This window comes from Chelmon rostratus, chromosome 4 (genome assembly GCF_017976325.1).
Source record: "Chelmon rostratus isolate fCheRos1 chromosome 4, fCheRos1.pri, whole genome shotgun sequence".
NCBI classification, from domain to species: domain Eukaryota; kingdom Metazoa; phylum Chordata; class Actinopteri; order Chaetodontiformes; family Chaetodontidae; genus Chelmon; species Chelmon rostratus.
The window spans coordinates 28,037,723-28,063,664 of NC_055661.1; the positions used below are offsets into that span (position 1 = coordinate 28,037,723).

At 43.8% G+C, this 25,942-nt stretch overlaps 1 protein-coding gene across 1 annotated transcript in view; it reads right to left on the reverse strand.

Moving 5' to 3' along the window:
• Nucleotides 1-347: 347 nt before the first annotated feature.
• The window catches only part of tgfbr3 (transforming growth factor, beta receptor III), a 66,508-nt gene continuing 40,913 nt past the window's right edge, over nucleotides 348-25,942 (reverse strand). The window contains exons 5-17 of the mRNA XM_041935601.1: nucleotides 24,449-24,632; nucleotides 21,825-21,987; nucleotides 21,245-21,392; nucleotides 18,676-18,865; nucleotides 18,128-18,396; nucleotides 16,820-16,975; nucleotides 14,777-14,926; nucleotides 14,116-14,301; nucleotides 11,462-11,737; nucleotides 10,708-10,876; nucleotides 7,066-7,098; nucleotides 6,337-6,444; nucleotides 348-3,188 (exon numbers count right to left, since the gene is read on the reverse strand). Of these exons, the coding sequence (XP_041791535.1) occupies nucleotides 3,070-3,188; nucleotides 6,337-6,444; nucleotides 7,066-7,098; nucleotides 10,708-10,876; nucleotides 11,462-11,737; nucleotides 14,116-14,301; nucleotides 14,777-14,926; nucleotides 16,820-16,975; nucleotides 18,128-18,396; nucleotides 18,676-18,865; nucleotides 21,245-21,392; nucleotides 21,825-21,987; nucleotides 24,449-24,632 (2,151 nt within the window). The 3' untranslated portion in view covers nucleotides 348-3,069. The remainder of the gene's footprint in view (nucleotides 3,189-6,336; nucleotides 6,445-7,065; nucleotides 7,099-10,707; nucleotides 10,877-11,461; nucleotides 11,738-14,115; nucleotides 14,302-14,776; nucleotides 14,927-16,819; nucleotides 16,976-18,127; nucleotides 18,397-18,675; nucleotides 18,866-21,244; nucleotides 21,393-21,824; nucleotides 21,988-24,448; nucleotides 24,633-25,942) is intronic.

Consider the following 25,942-nt stretch of genomic DNA (forward strand, 5'->3'; position numbering starts at 1 on the left):
GTTTGTGAGGAACTAACTCACAAGTTAAAAATAGTCTAATATTCACGGCTGCAGCTTATCTTCAATGATGTGAAACTTATTTAACGTCTGACTTCTTTACTTTGCGCAAAAACACGTCGGTTAACACATTATTTATACATCGGGAATCAATCCGCAACAGCTTCAATGATGAGTCAGCATTGCCAAGTGGGGAATTCTGAATCCCACCCAAACATTAGACGACATATAACAATGTTTAAAGAAAACATAAAGGGTCGCATTTCATATACAGACGATCGAATGCTTTGCTTACAAACTCAGACACGTTTCATGACACGTTCTTTATTAATAAAAGTTGAAGCATGCTGTCAGGACTGTGGCAAACTTCTTTCATATCAACATCTGGATTTTTTTTTTTTTTTTTTTAGAATGGACCTATTTTAAACATTTTGTTAGGAAATGCAGATTTTTCACCTGTTCAGATCACTGAAACATCATAAAAAGCAAGCCGAATCATTTTGGATTAAAAATCTGAAGTGTCATAAAACGTGTGATGAGGCTTTTATGAATGAATCCCCCACAAACGTGTGTTATATGAGCACATCCACAATTCACAGTACTTACACACATAGAAGACAATAAATTTCTCTTGGTAAATATATTCCAAAATATAATTCTATACACAAATATATATATATATATATATATATACTCTGTTCCCTCTGTAGAAAGCTTTATACATGTTTACATAAGAAAAAAAATCAAAAGCTTTGAGATAATATACATTCTGTTTTCCTTGCTATGGTTTACAGGGAGGCCCCCCCCCACACAGTCTGATGAAGACAGGTACGGGTTGAAGGAAGGCACGACAGCTCACATTCATATTGTTCTGAGACGGTGGGGCAGCTGTGGTGTTGCAGTTTAAAGAGAACATGAGAATAAACGTCCATAACAACGAGCTTCAGCTACAGCTTATTCAACACGCTGTCAGTGCCGAGATTATACAAAAGAGCTGGGATACAAACAATGCATAAACTGTACATTTGGCTTTAAAGTGTGACAACTCCGCTCCCCCTCGGGCTCCGTCTGACAAGAGGACAATCAGCTGAATGTGTAAAGACGTACTGAAACATTAGCCCAATAATCCACTCGTCAATAATCAACTTTTAAGTCATTTATGATGGGAAAATGTTTGTTAGAAATGAGGATTTGCTGCTTTTCTCTGTTTTATATAATTTTTTTTTGGTCAGATTTGACTGTTTTCTGACATTTTAGACTAAATAATTAAACGATTAACTGTAAAAGTAATCAATAAATCAATGATGAACTGTCTTCAGTGGCAGCCCTGGTGTAAAGGAACAGATCCAAGCTATGTCAGCTATAATAAAACATGATTTTGTATTCATGTTCTTAAATCATACTCTAAACTGAAGCTACCGTTCCACATTCTGATTCTTCTTTTATCCTTTTTGAAACGGTTTAAACTCACGCTGGTAAATTCTAACGCAGAAGCACAAAAACACACAATCGACCTCGTAACATTTTAGAGTATTTACAATATTCACACAAATATACAGGTCTTAATGAACAGTTTGACATTTTGGAAAACGTGATAGCACTCTGATGTCTGCTCGTGAAGTACGGAGCTGGAGCCAAGAGGTGATTAGCCTAGCTTAGCATAAAAACTGGAAGCAGGGGTATGAAGCTAGCCTGGCTGTGTCCAGGTGGGTGTATTTTTTAGCTTTTTAGCTAGCAGACTGTTTCCTGCTGCTTCCAGTCTACAGTTCTGCAAAATGTTATTTTATTTCTGTTTCCCTCTGCCTCAGGTCTTGATGCTAAGCTAGGCTAATCACCTCCAGTGTGACGCTCTGTACTTAACGCACAGACTTGAGAGAGGAATACACTTTATTTGCCAAAATGTTGAACTATTCCATTAAAAACAACTATGACCCTGACTACAAAGAAGTTGCGATGCTGTGGAAAACCTAAATAAAACAGGATGTAGTCATTTACAAACTAGCTGTGTGTTGAGCTGAAGTGTTCCCGTAGTAACATCCTTCATCCAATCATGTGTCCACAAAGTGGCGAACCTCGCTCCATCCTCGCTTGTGAATGGCTGAAACGTGTTGCTGCATCAGATTCAGAATAAGCCGATATTTGCAAAAATCAAACATTAAATATATTGTCTTTGTCCTGCAAGTGATCACATTCTGCTTTGTCTTTGTTTTCACAGCGTCCCAACTGTTTCAGAATCAGGGTTGTAGTAAAAAAAGAAGAAGCCATAATGCCTGTAAAGGTCTGTAACATCAATGAAATTGAGACTGAAATGCATTCATTTTATCAACCTGTGTATGAATCCGTTATGAGGGAAGAAGGAGTGAAATGAGGACGTTACAAAATGTGGCTTTTTGTCAGCACGTCTTTCACATTTGTCTTTCACATTTTTTGGCGTTTACTCTTCTGCATACATTCAATACCTACACTGTCTTTGAAAAGCCATCATCTCGCCCTCGCTGTGTCAAGGTGACGACTTTGTTCATACTGCACTTCTGTCCGCATGCTAATAGTGGTTGTTTTGCTCCTTTGCCACCCTCAGGCCTGCATGTCATTGTGTTATAGTCCAGCAGTCAACATCTCAGTAATAATTCCTGACGTCACTGCAGCCTCATTGCTTTCCTTGCTGTCTGTTTGTTACAAAGAGCCTAAATCGCACCATTTAAGGTCAGAACAAAAGGCTGCGCTGTGGTCAGAAAAAAGCAGCAATTGGATTAGAGAGAAATGTCTGGTTTACACTCACATTTGCTTCTTGTAGTTTCTTTGTACTGGATATGAGGTGAGGCAGCCAAGCTGGGGCTCACTACTATTACAGACCAATAACACCACCTGCACACGCTTGAAGTGGCACAAAAGGAATTCACACAAGGACCAAAGGTGTTAATGTGTGTTTTTGAATCATACTTTTTCCCTCTCTATCACACCCGCCAAAATAACTCCTTTCGTGGAAGGAGAGCAACAAACCGGCCCCTGTGAACCGTCGGGCCCTTCCGGTGCCACGGCAGGGCTTGGCGTCCCGCAGGGTGGCGTCCGGGGCTACGCGGTGCTGCTGCTGGAGCAGGGAGTGCTCTGAGTGCTGCCGATGCTGTGGGCCGCGCTGCTGTTCTCTGAGGCCGGCTGGGACTTCTGGATCTGCTGTGTGCCTGCTGGCTCACCTGGACCGAAAGGCAGAACGTGATAAATCCATTTGGTTAAAGATACAAACTGTTGAACTGGATTATTCCTCTGGACTGTTTAATCTCCTGATAGTTCTTACAACTGCCACTACTTGACACAAACCTTACTCTTACGTTAAAATAAAATTTTGTGCACATTCTTACTTCAGTGAAAACATCTAGTTTTCAGCACAAAGCGTTTGACAAATGTGCAAAGCAAAGCAACAAGGCTGGACTTCACATGGCCTAACTTTTACCATCTTCAAGCAGAATCCGCCGCAGATTCACAGACAAACTTTCACCTCAGAGAGCTCAGACGCGACCGCTCACATCCCATCTGACAGACAATATTTTGAACAAAAAGAGACGACTTCAGTCGTGTCTGGATTCAATTAGCCTGGTTTCAGTAGATAAAGCAGAACAAACACAGGACAGAGCCTCCTGACTGGAGCTCCGACCGCTGACTGGTTTATTGTTCTATGCCTAAATAAGCATTTCATTTCGTAGACTCTCGGGATCCGACGCTTAGAATGAAGAGGCAAATAAAAGTTTTTACATTTGTTTACAGAAAACGTCTCTGACTGACAATGAACAGCTATTGAAACAAAGCCAAGTCTGTGTTTAATTTGAGCATTTGGCACAATCACGGCCGCAGACTGTTCCCTGGTCGTTTCCGAGTTTTATTCCTCCCAGAAAAATGGAGAGGACACAATCAAATTTTCTCTTTTAGACAAATCTTCTATCCACAGTTGGGTTTGCACTAAATGTTACGTGAGTGCACGTATGAGTGCTTGCATATATGGCAGGCATATGTGTCCACAGGCAATCGTGCATCCCCCCTCCCTCTTCGGGGCCCCTGAGTTGTGTTAATGTTTACCAGAGCAGAGCTGCCAGGGGTCTTTCCCTCACAGGACCGAGAGCTCTACAAAACAAAAGGGACTTGGAACTTCACCTCATCTGTCTGAGGAAATAAAAGTTCCCAAGTCCAATATTATTTTTCGAGATAGGAGAGATAAAGGCTGCTTTTATGTCACAAAATCAAACTGTGTGCGAAAACTCAACTGTAAGCTGTTGATGCAGCAGATGTCTGACAATTTGCCTGGACGAGGAATCGCAGAAGCACAATCTCAGAATCTCTTGGCACAGTCAACACTCCATACTTACAATATCTTAAACTGAGTGTCCAAGGATATGATACAGAAAACCTCTTTTAGCCTTTTAGCTTGCCAACATTTGCTAATTAGCCCTAAACTACAGCTGGGGCTGATGGGAATGGCATCAGTTTTGCAGGTATTTGTTCATAAATCAAAGACTAAATAAACGTTTGTACGAAACGTCACGGCAAAACAGCTGTCAAGGCATTTTTAGATGCAGATGGCGATGCAGGGTGGTGCTAATGAAAGTCAGAGGATCACTCAAGTCATTGCAATTCATCCAAACTGGAAGATGAATGTCTGGAACAAATATCTAATAGTTGGTGAGATATTTCAAGATCACCAATCGACGCTGAAGAGCTTATGTAGCCGCTACGTGGCTAAAAAGGAAGCTGGTGTGTAGTTTTCTCTGTCCAGATATCTTATCTTACTATCCGTCAGTGTGTGATCAGCATTATTTTCTAATCTTGCAGCACATGTTTGGATTTCAGAGGATATAATGTGTGAAATTTCCCCTGCGTGTGAGCCTGTTTTTACAATTAGCTTGAATTTTTCATTCGTATATTATTCCACAAATTGAGCAGACCTGCTGGCAGACGTGGCTGCAGCGCTGGCACAGCGCAGTCCTATTGTCTGTGCCAAGATAATGAGCAAAATGTCAAATAACATAATGTGGGGTGCTTTTTAAAGCATTTACACTAATAATTTCCTTATAAGGAAACAAACTGTAATGGATATAATGGCAACTTCAAAAAGGGAAAATTTCTTTCTCAAGAGGCCAGGAACATTGTCCTCAGACCCTGAGGGGCTGCACTCAAATCTGTTTTCATGTTTCATCGCTGCACACCAGTTTAAAATACTCTGAAGTGATATTTTTGGTGGTTGTTTTGGGGGATCTACATTCTTGGGGTTTACATGAAACTGCCAATATTACCATGTAAGGTAATTTAAGCCAAGAGAGCTTAACACGCCCAGCTCGGCCTATTTTAATAACATCAACTGGAACATATCTCTACCAGTGTTTCCATGACTACTACCCTCACACCTGTTTCTCTATGCATGTTCACTTTTGACCTGTAACTGTGGAAAACCAGCCAGTGTCTCTCAGTCACTCCAGGAAAGCCATGAAGCTTAAAGAAAGTGGCTTCCTGAAGAGGAGCCAATACCAATATTGTGTTAAAGATAAGGGCACTAAAATCTGACGGCTGATCTTTTCTTCTGCATGAAATCCAGTTCAGTAAACACTTGTGACTCAGCATGACTGGAGCTTTAAACAGTTTGCGACAGACAAACTGACAAGACAAGCGTCCGCATCTTTGCTTTTACTGACTCGATCGTTTCACGCCATCCGACTGCGAGCTGTCTCCAAACTGTAAACCCAGTACAAACTTAAACACTCACATTGTTGTATTTTCTCAAAGCCCCGGCTTCTAAACTCAAACATCCTGGCCCCGTTCATGAAAGGCATCCATGGAGGACACATCGGCCGCGGGGCAACAGGTCAACGGCATGGCGGATCGCCATTCAAGCAGTCAGGCCGACGAGAACAGGGCAGCTCTGTGCAATGGTGAGCTGAGAGGGCTGGAGGGAGCGCGCTTCCTCTCGGGGGTCAGGCAGGCCGGGGACGATGGGGAAGGTCTTGGCATCTGATGGACAGATTGTGTGTCCTTTCCTGTGAGTGCCGCTAAGCCCAACAAGGGGAATTTCCAACTCGTCTCCAGCCATTGTACTGAGAATATTCGCTGACCACCCCGCAGCCCCCAAAACATTCAAAGGCAGGAAAGAGAAGAGCTCTTGCTGCTGACCAACAGGATATATTTACAGTAGAGGAGTCAATATGTTATTGTGAACTGGCCTCTGTCAGCAGCAGGATGTTTGGCAATCCCAGCGGCACATTTCTGGCACCGAGACACTCGGACATTCCTTTGCATCTTATCTTTTCATTAATGCAGAGAGGTGGGCCGGGGCCGTGGAGCAGCAGGTGAAGGACCTACCTGTGTGTGAGTAGATGAACCACAGGGCTCCGGTCAACAGGGCCCCGATCACAAAGGCTGCAAACGCGATTCCCACCACTGTCGGAGTGTCCAGCACGTACAGTGTGCCTGCAAAACCAAACAGCACACAGTTCATACGTGCTGACCCTCATAATTAGTCTCTTTTCAAATAAGATGCAAGTGAAAGCAAATAAGCATCATTTCCAAAATGTCGAACAATTGCTTAAGCGACTAAATTTAGCCTATGAGCTTCTATTAGCGAGAGCAACAACTGAGCTAATTCTGAATGCGCCTGCTCGAGGCTGCTGCTGTGAATAACAGAGACGCAGACCTTTTATTTAAGTTTAACATGGCAGCACATGTCACCAAGCTAGCCTGCTAATGAGCTACAGTGCTGTTAGCTTGGATTGTTACCCAGCATCAATGTTAATTCAGCACTGCTTGTCCCACAGTCTGTGGGAAAAATGTCATTAGAAGGTTTCCAAAATTTTCAGAGGGTAATTAACTAAAATGTCCTATAATGAAGTTAAAAAATGAACGTAATGAATGATTAAATTAAATTAATTAATTATTTCACAATTTATTGGTTCAACTATGTACACTATCTCTTCGTATGATCATGTATTTTCATAAATAACAATACTGAACGCTCTGCGGCTCCATAAAATGTACATTCACACAAATGTAAATATGAAGAGGAGTGAGAATAACTTTGTGAAAATAACTTACTTTCATTAGGAGGATCCTGTGGGTTTTGAGGTGCTGCAAAAAAAAAAAAAAATAGTGGATGTTAATAATCATACATACTGATGCACAGTAAACACTATGAATTGTAATTATTCAAAAATAACCAAGTCCACATTGTGAGTGCGCCTGTCCACAGGCCAGAGGATCAGCACATTGCTGATATTGCCCTGTGTTGATAAGCAGTTCTCTGTGGAATGTGATACAGAAAGCTGAAGCAGGAAAACACTGAAAGAGCAGCTATTCTGCAGGCTGACAGCGTCCTAAAGGATGAACCTACTGACTTCGAGCAGTTCTGCTTACCCATCTATTTCCAACCATCTGGAAGCCTTTCAAAAGTGAACTTAGCTGTAATGATGTCTTAACAAACAATACAAAGGCGCTTGTGTACGGGCGAACTCAAGAGGCGAGCCTGGTACGTGTCCAAGACTCCGGCACAATGGCTGCTATTCTTGGAAAGAACACCTTTGAGTTATCATCTCGCATAATGGACGATGACAGGTCATCAGAGAGGACTTTAATTTCGGAGGGGACGATGGCCAGAGGACGTCCTCTCTGCCACCCTTCACCCCCATCCCATCGCTCCCGCGTTATCGGCCCCATGTGACTTGTTATGCTAAGAATGCGGAGAGCGCCCGCGAATGCTTTCAGGCCCGCGAGCAGCAGCGAGAGGAAGAGCGGACGAAAGTGAGGCCAGAAAAAGACAGAGGGGCGCACTGTTTTCTTGTAAACTTGGCTCAAAGATTATGTTTTATGTGGAGACATTTACACGAGTCTCGTCTAACAGCGGCCGTCTTCGTCAGGCCGAAAACTCAGTGCATCTTTTCAGGTGACGCCGTGGTGTCTGCGGGGAGCAACACGCTGCTAAACGTCTGTCAGATCTGACTTTAATTCACTTTTTTTTAACAGAAGTTAAAGTCATGACTTGTGTTCGGAGCTTTTAGCTGTTGGGACAGTGGTGATATCTCTATGAACGTCATTGGTTTATGTAAGTTTGCCTGCTATGGAATGAGAGCGCACCCCTGCGCAATCACTTATTTTTCTTCAACTCTGACCTCCTCACAGAGGGAAGAAACCTCTGAAGGCCTCTGCAAGACTCTTGATGGTTGTTCGTACATATTAAGTCGAACTCCTCACTTCAAAGCTAGTTAGCAATAAGATTAGGACCATACGGTCAGTTAGCACCACATACAACTGATGATATGCAGAGGTTTTATGCAGTTGCACAGGTTTCTCAGGATGAATCTACTCACAGATTTCTGTTACTTTATGAAAACAATCTGGATTTATTCTTTTTTAACAACCACAATCTGCTGAGGCATGAATCTAAACTCATGTACAAGTAGAGACATCCTTTTATTTAGCTGTAAAATGATAAGTTTGGAGTCTAATGATGGAGTAAGCTGCTTGACATGCGGCCAGTGAACACAGCAGCCGATGTGAAGGACAAAAGGGCCTCATTCAGCAGGTTTTGAGGCGATGCATCATCACAGATATGAGCAGTCTGAAGGGTCAACACATTCACTGACACAGCAGATTTATTACACTGCAGATTCAGCCTGTTCAAGTTAATATATACAACAATAACCCTGCTTTTAAGAGCAGATTGCTTCTTATTCATTTTGATGTAAATAGGGCAACTTTTTATCATAGTTTTTTCTTCTTTTCTCTTTGCACACCTCAGCTAAAGCACTACTGCTCGCACTGCTGTAATGATATAATCTCCACTGCCAGACTCTCAAATAAGTGTTTCAACTTTTCCTGAACGTTACCAGCTCTGTTAAAAAAGGCTAAAATTTATTGATGTTGTGAAGCAGTAAATCTACTTTTGATGGCAGGGCTTTGAGGCTGTTATGTTTTTCCATGCACCAAGTTGGCCACAAGTGGCACTCTTTGATTTGTAGATCAAGTTCAGCTCTTTGGGATGCTGTCCAGTGCAGAGCTGTGGCCCTTGAAAAGGCTGCTTGTTTTGTTTGCCATCCTAGCATAAAAGATGCCTTTGTGTTAGAAAACACCGCCTTTGAAATTTAGTTTTTTTTTCACTGTGTTTATTGCATATCTGTGTTTACTTAATCTGCTCCATGGAAAATAAACCGACTGCACTGGCATCGCGGTGAGGGCAGTGCATGCTGCTGCCTGCTCCGACCTAGCTTAGCTTACTCGCTCATTACTGCAGATTTCAGAGATCACAACATGCTGAGCAGCTTCTTTAACATCAATACTGGAACTTCTGAGCCAAAAAGTGACTGCATCTATATCACCGCCCAGCCCTGAACCTAAATGGCCGATTAAAATGTACAGGAATGAATCCACCCAGTTCTGTTCAGCAGATTTCTGTGCAACTCACACTGCCAATACCTGCACCGATATTTGGGTTTCAAATTTGTAAAAACAAAGCATAATCATTTTTAGGACAACTGAAATTTGTTTATTTCACAGTTAATAATGCTTCCTCCTGTTAGGCAGGTGTGTGGCCCCCAAGTTGTTCTCATTACCAGCTACAGCTGGGATGATCACCCATCTCAGAAATCCTGGAGCTGCCACTGCTGTCAGGCTTTCTGGTTTAAATTCGCTGCAAACATTCAGTATCTTCGTCATTTCTCTACTGCAATTCCATGCCACTTATCTGCTTCACATACACATTTCAGTATATCCACGATGGCCAGTATCGGCCAGGCTGATGCATCACTCAGGCTCTGGCTCACGCTGATTGAATTAATGTGATCATACATTAAACTCATGAGTCAGTCGAGTGGACTCGAACTGACCACAGCTCTCTTGTTGATGTCATCGCTCAGAGGGGATGCTGATTTGAAAAGCTCTGGCAGTCCACCACAGATCGGGCACTCATGATATCACCCCATCCCAGTTGAAGTCATAATTAGTAAAATGTGACGGTGGTTACCTCAGTGTGCGCCCCCGAGGCGAGTGACTATACATTTGATGATGGAGGGGCCTTTAGCCTCTGACTGGACTCCCAAAGCCAACAAGAAGACCACCACTCCCCTCACACACACACACACACACTCCTCCCTTCTCTAGTGGAAAGGGGAGGCCACAGCGAAGGTTCTAAGTGAAAACAACTGGAGCTTGGTTCTGTATGACTCCTCTTTTTCCACCAACCCCCCCCCCCCGGCATGAGCTGGTCCAGAGGAGCCGAACTGGGCCTCAGCGTTAGCATACTCCCCTTTTACTGCACTCAACCACATGCTAGTGTGTACACACACCCCAAAACACACTCTTGTGTACAGACATTAATGTAAACATGCACATGCACGCACACATGCATCCACAGTCACACAACACACACACACACACGCCGCAGTTAATGATGACCAGATGTGGGGGAGTGATGTGCAGTGTTTGTGGTTTGTGTAGTACAGGACTGAGTTTTCTCTGGCTCCTTCGCCCTCAGACCGGCTTCTCTCACTACTCCAGTTTCCTTATCACACTTTCTACTCAAAACAATGGAAATCAGAACTTAATTCATAAAGTGTGGCGCCGATTAGGTGGAAACGAAGGTGGGAGTGACAAGAGGTTTAAAGACCTGCATGCATCTTATGAAGGCTCATGGCATGGAAAAGTGTAAGTAGGTGTAAAATGTGTTGTTTTTTCCGTCTCACTAACCTGGTTTGTCTGGTTGACCGGATCCATCCACCACAACCAGCGGCTTGGTCGACATCTTGGTGTTCAACATCATCGCCATGATATTGTCCGCAGAGGGAGATTCGCAGGTCTCACTGGGCTGTAAGCAACACATGTCTCTGACGGAAAAGCATTTATTCTCTGCAACTTTCTGCAGGAAAAAAAAAAAAAAGCTTCTGTTAAGGCAAAAATTCACATTTCTCAAGCTCAAGCAAATGCATTCTGTCATACGTGACCCGAAGTTTAAACTCGCAAATCAAACAAATGACAAACTCATGAGCCTGATGCTGATCCTAATCAGAATATAACCATTAGCTTCACTGTCACACGTCAGCCTCGGGCCACGACGCTATCGCGACTTTTTTCTTGTGAAAAGGTCGAAAAAGTGGAGGAAAGCGGTTGGAAGAGACTGTATGAGCTGGACCGAAAACACAGCAAGAGAAAAATGAAAATGACGGCTAAGATGGATGCTTGTTTTATTCTGCAGCTGGATACTTGGCAAACTTTACATCAATTCATGTTTCCTGCTAAGCTTTGGGTGCAGACCTGTCACTGAACGGCTCAGGTCAGCCAGAGTGAAGATGGTGAACTACCACACCGACCGAAGTCCTCTCAAACAAACACTGCTAATACTACAAACCTCTGGAGAGGCTAAAGAAACGGTGGCGGCTCGTGCTGTGAAATCATTAAACATGCAGAAGAATAAAAGCAATTTGGAGAAGATTGTACTGCGTACCGACGGCAGTCTGTGGCTGCTCTGAGATCTCTTGGAGCACAGAGACATCTGACAGTGCAGGAAAAGAAGGGACATGTTGAACTTCGAGTTGAAGGTGAAGCTGAATATTTTCTTCTCCGAGTCGTCCCTCTGAGGATAGTATATGACGGAGTCGTCGGTGGGGCAGAATGTCTCGATGAGAGTGTAGCCCGAGGCCATGCTGGGGTTGGAGTTGGGAGAAATTAAGCACGATACGATGGTGAACCCAAGCTCCGGATTTGATGCGGTTGATGTGACCTGAAGAAAAACACATTTGTTCTTAAAATATGTGGATCATTTGTCACGATCAGCCTCAAACAACCTTTATGCTCCAGTCAAGAGAGCAATGACGAGTGGAAAAAAAGCTTTTAATGGAGTAAATCAACATTTTGGGAAATGTACATATTCATATGTGCATTGTATTTGCTGAGAGTTAGATGATAAGACTGATCCCAGTCCAACATTTATCTGGTAAATATGAAGCTCCAGCCAAGACACAGCAGTCAGTTTAGCTTAGCATAAAAACCTGAAGAAAGGTCTTAAAGTTTTGTGCTTTCCCTCACGTTCATGCACTGCTGCACTTCTTTTAAAATGCTGTATTTTACTTGAGTTTAGCCATTCTGTATCTCCATCTTTCTATGTCTCTCTTTTATTCCTTGCTGTCTATACAATTCAATTCCCAGTGTGGGGTTAATAAAGTATTTATCTATTTACCTTACTCTAATCTATTTTTTCCTATATTTTATTATTTTATTCTGTTGTTTTATGCATTGTCTTAATTTTTCATCCTTATTATCATTGTCACGTGGGTTTTACTCTCCATCTTATTTTACTTTGGTTTTTTAACTGTTTTTATGTCCATTCTGTCTTTTCTATGTGAAGTACTTTGAGCTGCAATTCATGTCTGAAAGGTGCTATAAAAATAAAGTTTATTATAGTTGGCATATTGTATAATATAGCTTGTATCGTATAGTGTGAGACCTGGGTATAAAGGAAAAACCAAAACACATCTTTGAATTTCACTATCAATATCAGTGTGTCACGTTTCAGTCTACTCTCTAAATGATTCAAGACAAATGGGGCAAAATATCTGAAGCTTGTCTGCAAGATTAGCATTTACTGCAGGAACATATAGTGTCAGCCAGTCCTGAGAGCAGGTGTCAAAAGTAAGGTACTCATTTTTGAAGTTTTCCTTTACAGATGAATAAAATACTGATCTGGCCTGACAGAGGGAGGGTCTGCACACCTTCTGATACAAGACACAAAGATGGCTGCCATATGGGCTGTCAGTAATAAATCAAGAGCTGAGTGATCGACAGCATCAAGATGTTTCCACAATCCTTTTCCTGTGAACTGGAAAGGAAATTTAAAGTTTAAAGTGCAGATCTGAGGACTACTCTCAATTTCTTTAAAAATAAAAAATATACATTTCTGTACTTAAAGCAAGTTTAAGTTGGCAAAACTCCAGGAAGCCATTGCTCCCAGCCAAGAAATACTTTAAACAAATGAGATGCAGCAGGTTAATTAGAGAGCTTTGGAGGTGCTGGTAGGCAGATTTTTCTTTTTTTTGCCCCTGCCTGCTTTAAGTTATGCTAAGCTAAGCTAGCCACGAGCCTGTGTGTAGTGTCAGAGCGTGAGAGTGGTATCTTCTCATGCAACTCTTAGCAAGATCTGAAAAACTGCTTTCTCAGATTGTTCATTTAAAGCTGCCCTAATCAATATCATTATATTTGTTATATGGAAGGTGTTGCTCATGGCGACGAAGCCAGTTTCCCTTCAGCTCTACAGCGCTTACAAGCATCTTTCAGAAACCCTTAATGAAGCTGCATGATGCCTGTCCAGCACCAAACAGCAGACACAGTTAGAGACCAACTGCCGAACATGGTGGAGCATTTAGTGGCTAAATAGCCAGATATTTCACTCAGGAGCTGGTGGAGACCAAAACAGAGCTAAAAGGAGGCTGAGTATTAGACTTAAATTCATCAGGTGGACACAAAATGATGGCAAATTAATGCTAATGTGGCTTAGTCTTCTGCAACAAATTATCTTCAAGCATTTCCGTCATTTCTGTTATATAGGTTGTAATATCTCTCCACCCATACGGCAGTCCCTTGAGTTAACATTGCTCCACCTTCCTTGTGTTGGATTGTCAGTGATGGTATCATTGGTGTCATTGGAAAGGTCTTCCATGCACACACACAGAAAACTCTTTGTAACCATCTGGCTCGGCGTCCACGCCGTCATCGAAGCGTCTCCCGCTGATATCATCATAAACCATCTTTTCAAAGGACCTCAATGTGTGAGTCCTTGCCATCTATTACATGACCTCCATAACTACTGTTGCGAAACAGACAGACAGGATTTTGAGCCAGGCAGACAGGATACGCAGACATGTAGCGGGGAGACACAAAGTGGATTCGAGGGGTGAAAGTGAGTGTTAGCTTTTTAGCCCCGAGTAGACAAAATACAAATTGACCTTGTGGATGCCACACTAAGAGATCAAAGCAGGAAGAGCTAAAGTCCCAGACAGAGAGTAAACAGAGCACAGTTTTCCTACTAAAGTCTTCATTTAGGGCCACAAGCTACACAAGACAACACTGAAATAAGAGGTAATGCATTGTAAATGCAAAGCGCACCTCCACAAAGACTTGCTGGTTTTGTGTAACAGTGAAGAAGGCCTGGCGTGTCGGGTCGTTCCTCGGCAGCGTGTTGTACAGCTCCATGGTAAACGTCATGTTTTTGACCGGTTGACTCCCTGGTGCCGGTACAATCCTGGGAAGTGTTTCTGAGGTCTCCTGCTTCTTTCGATACGTGCAGTTGAACTAGGAGGAGAGTAAGACAAAGCCAACACAAACATCAGCAGGGATCTGACATCAGATTCCACTGCTAAACACCCTCACCCTACATGACTGTGTGTCTGCGTTCGACCACATTCGGATGGACCACAAAATAGCGTTGGAATATTGAAAAATACCGTATAAACAAGAACAATAAGTGGGAGACGAGGAATGGATGAGACAAAGGAAAATAAGTCAGAAGTGGGAAGAAGACGGAGAAACTTTAAAATGGAAAATGTCAGGTCAAGTTCATAAAACAGACATCATGGAAAGACAGAGATTGCAAGAGCCAGATGAGTCTTAACTAGCACCAAGGGACTCTGGGAAATGGAGTTTCTTCCAAAATCTGCATGATTTACGTGGAGATCTAGATGATCAGTGGTCTTGACTTGCAGGCTTTCACCCTGCAGTGGAGTGCAGCTCTCACAAAGACAGAACCACAATGATTCCTCTGTCTTACCACTATGACGGACTGGTGCTCTGTGGGCTCCGGAAACGTCCTCTCTAACTCCGCGGGGTCCCTCGGGAACACCAGGTCTCCGGATTCCAGATCCTCATAGTCCAGCGGCCCACCACTCCCGTCCTTAGTCTCTGAATGATTTATCAAAACCTGCAATCCACAGAGGAGTGGGTTACTCGCGAAACCGAAGACACATCGGTCAGTGCTTGAAAGGAAGACTTTCACAAACTTTCACAAAAGTCACTTCCAGGTTGTTGGGTTTTTTTTGCAGTCGTGAGTAGTGTTGCTTAATTCAGGGTGTTCTGTAAGACAAAGACAAGCTGATTTGAATCTCTGAGATGGATCGCCAAAACATTCTGCAACCAGTGAGCTGGATTCAAAATGTGGGAATGTCCTGCGGCTTCAGCAGTGGGACTCACCCTGGACAAAACCATAAAACATACTTTTAATTTCTCAGTAGAGCAGAGGAATGTCAGGGGTCTGACTCGAGTGCACGCTGCTTTAAGAAAACTCTGATTTAATGAGGTGAGAGGACAATCTCAATGACACTAACAGTGTTTTTCCTCAGTCTGTACCAAATGTTAGCTGAGCTGCTATTGGTGCCACGGAAGAATTAAATCAACATGTCGCAGGACAGGAGAAACAACAGCCCGGACAGATTACCGTTGATGTGGAGGGCAGAGACAATGAAGATGTAAGTCTTTTAACTAGAGGTCAGGGGTTATCCCCACGTCCAAGTGCTAGCACAAAAGGCAACCTTTGGACGTGCGCCCAGGTTTTTTAATCTGCATTGGACAGAAAATGAGTTGATCCAAAGTTCCTCCACAAAAGATTTCAAAAGATCGGGGAGGAAGTGATTCATCCTTGCTTGTTAGAACAAACACGCTGAATGAATGCATTCCATAATAATGAAGATAAGTGGGGATGTCAGATGTGTGTGCTGAGTCCCATAAAAGCCCTCAAGTGTTCACTATTCCATGAAAATGCTCTTTTAAAGACGGACAGGAAATTGATTCCTCCTCACTTTTTGTGTTATGAAATATGAACTGTGATGATGCTGCAGCTGTAGTGCCTTTTTTCATGTTTTCTAATCATCCATAAAAGTTTCTGAGATGCAAGTTTCTGCATCTGTCCACGTTTGTATTCCACTCAGAAAATGGAAACTGGTAATTTGGGCTAATTGGCTCGGACAGAGGAAGCTAGTTCACCTCGTTAGCCTAGCTTGCTAACGTTAGCAGTGACTACCACTAAACATGAATTTTAGGATAATTCCTCACACTTTCACACTCCTGCATTTCTTTTAAAATGTTGCATTTTAATTATTTGATGCATATTCCATGTTTTGAAGTGTTCATTCAGTGCATATTTTTATTTTTATCTCATTTTTACTATTATTGAGTTCTATTCTTCATCTTATTTCACATCATTAATTGCATTCTATCCGAGTTTTTATGTGAAGCGCTTGGTGCTTGTAATTTCTGTGTCGTATAGCCCTTTGATGATGTGGTGAAACTCACGACAACAGGTAGTCCTGGACCCCCCAATTTGCTACTGAGCAATTCAATCACGACAGGGAACAATAACATACAGTGTCACAGAGTAACTCTAGTATCATATGTATGGAGCTCTAAAGTCACAGGTGGTGCTGAGCGTTGGCTAACACTGCCAGCCCCCAGCTGGTTAATGGTTAGTGTTGACACTGAACTGATATTATGAACTTTTCTTGGAGACCGCCCGCACAGATACTGCACCAATCAAATTACAGAACTAGCAGCGATCAGGTTCTTCCTGGAGAACACTGATATAGGGGGCGCTATCACTGCAGAATAAAGACTAAGGCTTGAATTTCTTCCTCTTGGTAACTTCAAGCAAATAAGTACACAAGTCAAAACAAACATGCATGCTGATTTCTTAGCAAAAATACATTTTAACTTTAAAAACTATTTCTTTGTATTCACATAATGAACTTGGAGGCCACATTTCTGCAGCCCTACTGGCATGACTGGTTTTAGACTAAAATGTAATAATCAGTACTGCACTTACAGAGTTGATGTGGAGGGCCATTGGGCTACCCTGCATGGGATATACGGTGGTCTGACAGCCCGTCAGAGGAGTTTCCAGTGTGTAGTGGGTGGCATTGACCGTTGCTCTGCACGCCGGGTCTTGGAGCGTGAGGTTGGCATGAGCGAACCCATTCGCCTGAGGAAACGTCAAAAAATGGCACCGTTGGATAAAGATCTTTATTAACTCATTTTCAGAATTGTAAAAGAAAAGAAAGTCAAAAGCAGTGTGCAAGACTTCGAGTTCTCAGGAATAAACAAATCCCGCAAGGTGGTCTCGCTCCAGCTCCAGCTTCTCCTAATTACAGTCTATGCCAGTTTCCATTCTGTGATGTGGGCTGCCTGCGCTGTCGCTGTGTTCACACGCCAAATGTTGGAAACCGTCCTGTTTGCTTCAATGTCAGCCTGTGTATAACAGGAACGCTGGCATTTAAATAAAGAGCAGGAGAATAATGACAGCATTTCTCACAGCACTCACAAGCATTTCTTTTGATTTCACGTCTGTACAATTGAAGCTAACTTAGACGATGTTATCTTTATATATACGGGACCAGGCAGAACCGATCTCTGCAGCCGAGGGACGCTTCTCAGATATCAACAACCTGTCAACATGGAGGTTTATGTCGGCCATTCGTTCAGCCCCCTGATTGAGCCAGACACTGACGTTCTCTTTGGGTGTCCTCCATGTTTTCTGATCTTCTTGTCACAGTTTGTCACATCAGCTCTGTGTCGCAAGAGCAGAGACGTAAAAACAAAGCACCCAAAAGCAGATCTGACTGATCGGACCGTGAAATGCTTTTCAGATGTGTGACTTGAATAACATCAAATCACTGCTGACACTGGCTAAAGTCTGGATGGGAAACAAAAAACTTGATTGTTTTTTACTGTTCAGGCTTGTAAGTTAAGGATTATCAAGTATTGAAGATGAGTAAAAATGAGGATTCCTTGTTTTAGTGCGATAACAATTTGTTGCTTAATCGATTAGCTGATTGACGGAGAAATAATTTATTCTATTTGGTTATTATTCTTAATAAAATACCAAATTTTGCTGGTTAGTGCTTTGAATACACTCCGATCTGCTTGCTCTTCTTAGCTTCACATCATTATGAAATTAATATTAAAATGAATATTTGTGTAGCTTTGGTAGTAAATAAATAGAAATATTTGCTAAATAGCACATTTTATGCTACATGCTATTCATAGAGTGCTTGTTTTGTGTCTCTGGTTTTGGTTTTTGGGTGTATGTTTCCAGGTAGGATCCATGCTGGATACAATCATGTCGTCCACTCACGTGCAGGCTTTCTTTGTCGATGCTGACCACCATCCTCGTGTCCTCACACTGCACACTGAGGCCAACGTTCAGAACGCCCTGCGGCTCCTCGGGCTCGCCGTCGTTCTCCCAGGGCCGCTCGTCGAGGGAGGAGGGCAGAGGCACGGCTGGAGGGAAGGGAAAGGGCAGACCGGAGCGTCGCAAAGCAACTCCCGGTCCTGGGTGAGGACTGGAGTCGCGCAGGATGGACAGCTCTGGAGGAAACATGCTCTCCAGAGGATCCACCACATCTGGAAGTCACACACGGTTAGGAGCTCATGAGGGTGATTTTACAGGCAGGGAAATTACACACGACTAGGACTGTAAAACCATTTTACAGTTTCATGCTAGTTTCTCCACAAGGACGGTGAAATGTGCAATATTAGTCATGAAAACATTGCAGCAGCTGTTAAAACGTGTGTCTTCTGCACAGTTTTTTAGCTATAATTTAACCGAACACACCGTTTCGCTCTCTGCTTCAGTATAATTCAAACCGAGTGGAGAATTCAGAGGATGTTTCTCCAGCTTACCTGGCTCTCTGAGGCGGATATTGAAGTGGTTAGCCACAGGAGTGCTGGTGTAAGACGTGACAGGACTGTAGCCATGCTCCCCCGCCCACTTGATCAAGGCTTGAGATCCTGATGGCAAGTGCTCCTTGGGGGACGTTGACACCTTCACCAGTCTCTCCATATTTGAACTAACACTCACGGTATCAGAGGCCTGTGGGAAAGCAAACAGATGTGCAACTAATTTTGTCTGGTTTCCATCAAAAAGAACAAATCATTTCTAATAAAACCCTTGGATTTAAGTAAGCTCCTTTAAGATCTTCTGAACTAGTTGACATGATTTACTGTTCAAATATTACAAAGATATTCAACTTCAAGTACAGTCCTGCACTCGTTCTGTGTCAAGAGTGAATCATGTGAATAAGTGTGAGGTTATGGGCGTGTCACAGCTCAATCAGTGCTGAGAAAGCAACACGTTTGTTTGCTCATAAACTCGCCTCCTGCCCTGCTGCATACCCTCCCTGTGAGGGAGTAATGGTACTTTCTCACAGCCATTTCCCACACGTTCACGTCTCTCGAGCAACGCTGAGGAGAACCCTCTCTCTGACAGAAGCGAGGCCTCCGTTTTACGAGGCTATCGTATCGCATACATAGTTGATGCTCTCCCAAACACTGGTTGCACAAGCACAGCTTCCTGTGTACCGCTGCTGTCAAATAAAAGCCAAAATGTCAGCTATGTGGGAACAAAAAAATGACCATCCTTCTGGGGCTCAACGGTGATGATAAGGTGTGGCAGCACAAGTAGTTTTGTCTGTAGCAGGTTCTGAACAGCTGAATGAGATGCAGTAGATACTACAGCATAAAACTATCCTGTGATAAGTGATAAGTGAGACGAACACACATAGTAGTGCTATAGACACTACTCTCTGCATGTTGGCAGGGGTTTGGTTTATGTGCAACCACAACCAAATCTCAAATGTTATGATTTGCTCTGAGTGTCCTAATGTGTGTGTATATAATACAATAAGTTAACTGTTTATGCAGGAAAAAGACTAACAGTCTGAAGCCGTGCCATTCTGCATCAGGCACAACGGTGCTTTGAGCTAAATGCTAATGTCAGCTGCTAATGCTAAGATACTCACAATGACAATACTAACATGTCGCTGTTAAGCATTTCTTTTTTACCATGGTCACCATCCTAGTTTAGCTTGGTAGCATTAGCTATTAGCACTAGACACAAAGAACAGGTGAGGTTGAAGTAATGTTATTAGCAGGTTTTTGTTCATAAATCAAAGCAGTAAAATTAAAATTTGGCCTGATGATGATGTCAGGAGAAAAGTTAGGAGGGTGAGGGTCATCTGAGGACCATGAATGTACAAAATCTTGTGTTTGTGTTGATATATTTCAGCCTGGACAGGTGGACAGACATACAGGCATCACGGTCCATGGAGCTAATTATCTTTTAATCCTCTCGCATGACTAAACGGATCTACACTCCTCATGCAAACGGCTTTATTGCTGTGCACGTGTGAAGTGTTACCATCCATTTATTTTGTGCTGTTCTGTAAGCGCCACAGGCGGTGACCTGCCAATACCCTCATGCAACCTGACTGACTTACTGTACAGCGATGACCGGGCAGCTGTACAAACACGCCGCGCCTGGCAGAAGTGCAGTGTCATGGCTGCAGCAGCCCTGTAGGAGTATCGGCATTACACGCCGAGGAAACACGGAGCCGCCTGCACACCTCCGCTGAAAACAGGACAGAGCTGACAGCAGAGAGGTGCACACGGGCCGACGTCGATCACACAGTAGATACAGATGAAATACTTTTGGGTCTCTTTCAGCTTGACTGCACTGAAGTTTCTGTCCTAAAAACGGGGTTTAAAATTCCATCCCTGAAGCGATTACAGTGGTTGGACAACTGCCAATTCTCCATCGACATGATCTACGGTTAAACCATTCCTCCAAAGTGTTCATACTGCTAGTGTCATATTCTCAGACATCCTGAGAGACTCGAGGAACATTAGTGAAGATTTAATATCAAAACTGTGTATTCCTGCTCACCACTGATATGTATAAAACCATATCTCTAAGTAAAGGGCACTGTGATATATTGCAGTAATTAGCCAGTGTTTGTCTTTGTGTGTGCTGAGGAGGTCCTAACAGCTCGCAGCTTAACAAAGTGCCTGAAGCAAAGCGCTGCTCATAATTCACATTATGACTGATGGGAAGCAGCTTAGGCTCTATGTGCAGTCGCCTTGCCTCTGAAAATATGTGATGCCCCCACCATTCCCGGCCCCAGTGATGACAATCCCCGGAGCTGCCGCGATGAAATTTCACAGTTCCTCCGAACCTGTTATCCCCAGCCTGTCCTGCAGCGAGGACCAGGCACCAATTCAACACACGCTCGGGTGTGACAGAATCTTTGGTCGGTGGTGCAAAGTGATGACATTTCTGTCTGCGACACGACTTGTGAGCCACTCTGATGTGTGATAAGACTAAATAAAATCTCAGTGGTGAAGTCTGTAAAGGAAAAAAAAAAAGATTTTCCTGGATGAAAGGCTTTTATCTGTTGTCACGCCGCTAGCTTACCACTACATGCAGCGCGCCGATCACACTGTGGGCCTTGATGACCCAGTTGACGGACTTGGCACACTTGAGCAGCAAGACGACGTCACGATGCAGAGGGGCATCATCCTCCAGAGGCCGCAGCTCCACGATGACGTCCACCTGGAAAGCACTGCAGAAGAGGAGGGAGAAGAAGAATTTGGACGGTTAGGCCGGCTCACTGTTATCGTGCCCTCTGTGTCTGGCCAACTAATTAAAAAGCTGGATGCGTTCCCAGAAAAAAAGCAGACATATGCACTACAGACCAGATAGCAGCAGCGTGAGATACAGCACAGCTACCAACACGTTCCCAGATTTGCGGTCTTTTGGGTGCACAGGACGATCGCTCCATGGAGGGAGTGAGGGGATCATCTGGCAACCTGGACTCTGAGGCCCAGTTTTGAAATATCTTTCTCAAAAGAACACCACTAAGTGAACAGCACCCCCCGCCTTCATGCTAGTTTCCATCCAAAACAAACTCCACAGAGATTAGTGAGAGAATCTTGACCTCAAAAATAAACTATGACAACATGTTTTCTTGGCTTTGGCTGTTTTGGCTGCTCACCTGCTGGAGTTGGGGGCTTGCAGCTCGATGATGTGGACTTCTCGGTCTTTGTCGGGTCCAGAGAGGACACAACCCTTTGAAGTCTGTGGCTCCATGTAGCCGCCCAGGTAGTTCAGAGACAGGAACTTGGTATCAATCTTGCAGGTGTCAGAAAACACTGGATCTGAAAGCGGAGAGATGTTTGTGTTAGTCTTCGGGGGGGTTCTGCAAGGCTATTCTGAGGCCCTAAATGAGAAATACAGCTTTTTGTTACCCCTCCGCCACAGGGGGGCTCAGAGCAGAAGGTCAGCTACAGAACAGCACCCCCTGCTTCTGGGAGGTATTCAATGACCTGCTCAGGGAGACTTGAGTCGGCTGGATGTTTGCTTTGACCCAGCCGTTCCAGCTGAACAACAGCTTCCCTGCTCACTTCACTACACAGCCCTGCAGCTGGTACTCCCATTGTCTCAGCACCAGCAAGGCCAAGTCCTGCTGGATGGGGCTGGGCGTGCTCTGGTTGGCACCATCTAGTTTCCAATAAACTGGGAAAATTTCTCTTTTCGTTTGACGTGGGAAAGCCAAGCCAGGGTTTTTTATCACGATAACAGGACAAATATATTCATAAACACATTTACTCAAACCTTCCAGTGTTTTTTCCTCCACGTTCACGACTGTTCAAAAAATTGGTTCACTGCTCTGCTCAGAGAGCACCTTCAGAACATGAGAAGTCAGGCCCCGTCTCAGCGCTCAGAGAAAACACAAGACGGCTGCTTCCTTATTTGGCAAACAGAGCCTTGGACGCAGTGTAAACTGAAGGTTGGCACCTTCCTCTCCGGAACCCCTGTGGCACCGGCGTGGGCCTGGTGAGGAAGCAAAGCGAGAATCTGTCCATCTTCATGAAACCTGACTAATAATGTGAACGAGTGGAAATCTACAGCTCTTTGCTTGAAGTAAACATCATGGCACTCTGGTCTGGGGCCAAACCGCAGCCCCCCCTAATGACACAAACCAAACGCCTGAGGGCTGAGCAGCCACTCGCTCTGTTCTGCACAGCTACTCCGAGCAGAGAGAGGGAACTTCTCACCGGCACTAGTGGAGCCATTATTCCTCCGGACGTGAGCTGTGGTTTATTTCCATGTAGTGAAAGGCGCTCATTAAAAACAAGACGTCCTGTCTGAGAGATGATGCATCGTGAGGTCGGACGTGCTGTCTGTTCGCTGTGTGGAGGCCGGGGGAGGATGAAGAATCGAGAGTCGAAGATCAATCGCAGCTGCCCCTGAGATCCCCCCAGTGCTACTCCCCCTCACCTGACTTCTAGGAAACATGTGACAGGTGCTAACTTCTGCTTTTTTCCACCTGACATTTGGTCAACCCGTGTAGGATGGGTTGACCAAATGTGGTGTACATTTTCCTTTTTTACTGTCGGCAATTTGACTCATATTTGCACATTAACACACATGCATGCACACATAAAAACACAAAAACTACATCAAGACTTTCAAATGAGGTCATATTCTCAACAGGCTTTCAACAAGCCTAATACATTCATCGATTACAGATAACAATGCTGTCATTATGCTAAAGGTGTCCTTTGTGACCTTTACTGGTGTTATGGAGCAGTGATCAGGTGGTGGTTGATGTATCATGTGCATGACGCTTGTTTCACGCTTTTCAGTGACTGACAGTTGGCAGCAGCAACATGCAAATAAGCGCAACAATGATCCCACAAGGGCAGTAAAGAAGAAGACTGTTTGCAAACATGGATATTAACATGCAGGATTTTAAATATCTAAAACTCTGACGAGGTTTTACGAGGATGTGAAAGTCAACGTGTTTGTTAGCACAAACTAAAAACATCACCTCCACAGAAACCTGTGGTCTCATCATCGAAATGTTTTCTGTTCAGAGAAATGCAACAACATGTGCCGACATATATAAAAGTAGTACAGCCACTAAGAATTGCTTTAATTACTATCTACCAATTATTTTGTCTTTTCATCAATTAATCATCTGGCTGGTAAAATATCATAAAACGCTGAAAAGTGCAGGTCACAATTTCCTATTTTCTGTCTCCAAATTGCTTGTTTTGTCCAGATTCAAATGATATCTAGTTCTTATCACATAAGATACAAAAAGCAGCAAATTCTCACATCAGAGAAGCTGGAATTTTGAACAATGAGTTTGAAAAATGGCTTTAACCATTAATCAATTATCAAAATAGTTGCCGATCATTTTTCTGTCAGTCCACTAACTGATTAACTAAGTAATCACTTCCCCTCTAATGAAAACATCATAAAGAGAGAAAGTGTCTGTTTAAACATGATAACTGTGCAGTGCTCTGCATGCAGTGATCCTAAATCTGTCGTAACTGAACGCAGACGCTGAAATAGCTCATCCATGCACTGTCTTTATCTTCTGTGGTCCAGCAGCCACCACTCACATTCACCACAGGTAGCTGTTAAATAGTGTGAAAGCTCGGATGACTGTTGAGGGAAGGAAATTCTTTCCCCTGAGTAGCGCATGTAAACCTCCAGCAAGGGCTCAAACACAAAAGCTAAGTTAAGTTCTGGGGAGCTAAAGGGGAACGGGGAGGCGTGCCTCGGGGCCTGCAGCTATGTTGGGAATTTTGGGAATCCGGTACACACCTTCTCCGACTTTGATGTAGATGTCTTGAGTCATCCTGAGCTCAGAGAAAGAGGTGACTGCCCTGTACTTCTTCTGGGCCCAGTTGAGGAGGTGCTCATTGCCATGGGGAAGGGTCTCCTCCTGGATCTGGCGGGAGAGGGAGAAGTTTCCCGCCTGGAAGTGGACCTCTGAGCCCTCAGATACCTTGAGAAGGGGGGAAAAGGAGGAGTATTAAAGGACAAAAGAGCTGCTGATGAGCTGTTCTCTCATTTTTGTTGAGTTATTTACCCAATTTTTTATGAAAAGTGTTGTATTTGACTTAAAGGAACAACTTTTCAAGAGTTTTACAGCAGGATAAACACATAAAAGCGGAATGAACTCCGCTCATCCCTGTGTGGGACTGTGAAATGAAGAACCTGCAGGCAGACTGAAACAAGAGTTTCCAAAATTAAACCTGCTCTGTAAACAGTGGTGAAACCCATCCTTCACACTCCATCCCAACCGTTATTTCAAAGCCTCTACAAATATGCTCCACGTATTTTTACACATGTTCCTCTGCACAATCAGGTCTCTGGTTTCCAGCGTTTAGACAGAGCTCTGCGTTGTGGTGCGTCATCACAAATGTGTAGGTCTGCTTCCAAATGGCAACGAGGGGATGATGGAGAAGAGACACGTGACCCAGACCGACCGACACACTCACAACAGAGACGTCTGAGCCACGCGCTAGCCAAACTGCTAGCATGAAAGACACTTTTTAAATACATTCAGCATTTAGCATGTGACACATCGCTGAGCGCTACAATTCGTGTCCTGAATCCAGCTGTAAAGAGACAAGACCGAGGGAGAAGTCTGACGGAGGGTAAAGCAGAGAAACTGAGGAGGGACCACCCCTTTGGCACTTAATGGAGCTCAGCCCATATGCTTCATTTCAGAGAGATAAACATTCACATGTGCTGAAAAACCGAGCGAACGACCAAATGAGTCCAAGCACACGGTCTAGACAGCCTACCTCATTTTATTTCCATGCTTGTTTTTCTTTCTCCCTAGGTATCCTATCTGCATGCACGGGCTGAGACAGCGCTGGCAGGCCCAATTAAAACATTAAGTCCGCTTGAGTCCAAGAGGAATACGTAAGACCACTTCTTTGTGATGATGTTATGAAGCTGTCCCTAAATTGCAATCATACTTAGATGATAATAGAATAATATCCCTTCGGGGTGTTTAGGTTTTTCAGACATAACTATTCAAATCCCTTCATGCGCAACATCTGTCTGACCTCTGGACGCTCCTCTCCATGTTCCTGGCATTGTCACCAGAGGCAGTAAATACTGAGGCGTAAGAGACAGACTCTGTCGAAGAATTCAGGTTGACTTTATTTTTAGCGTGTTTACTACGGCGAGAAGCAACAGAGAGAAAGATGGCGAGGAGGTGGTTCCCCGAGCCGGCTGGGAGGGGCCGGGGTTTCTTCGCTAACCTTGCCAAGCTCAGCACAGTTTATCAGTTTAATTGCGGGA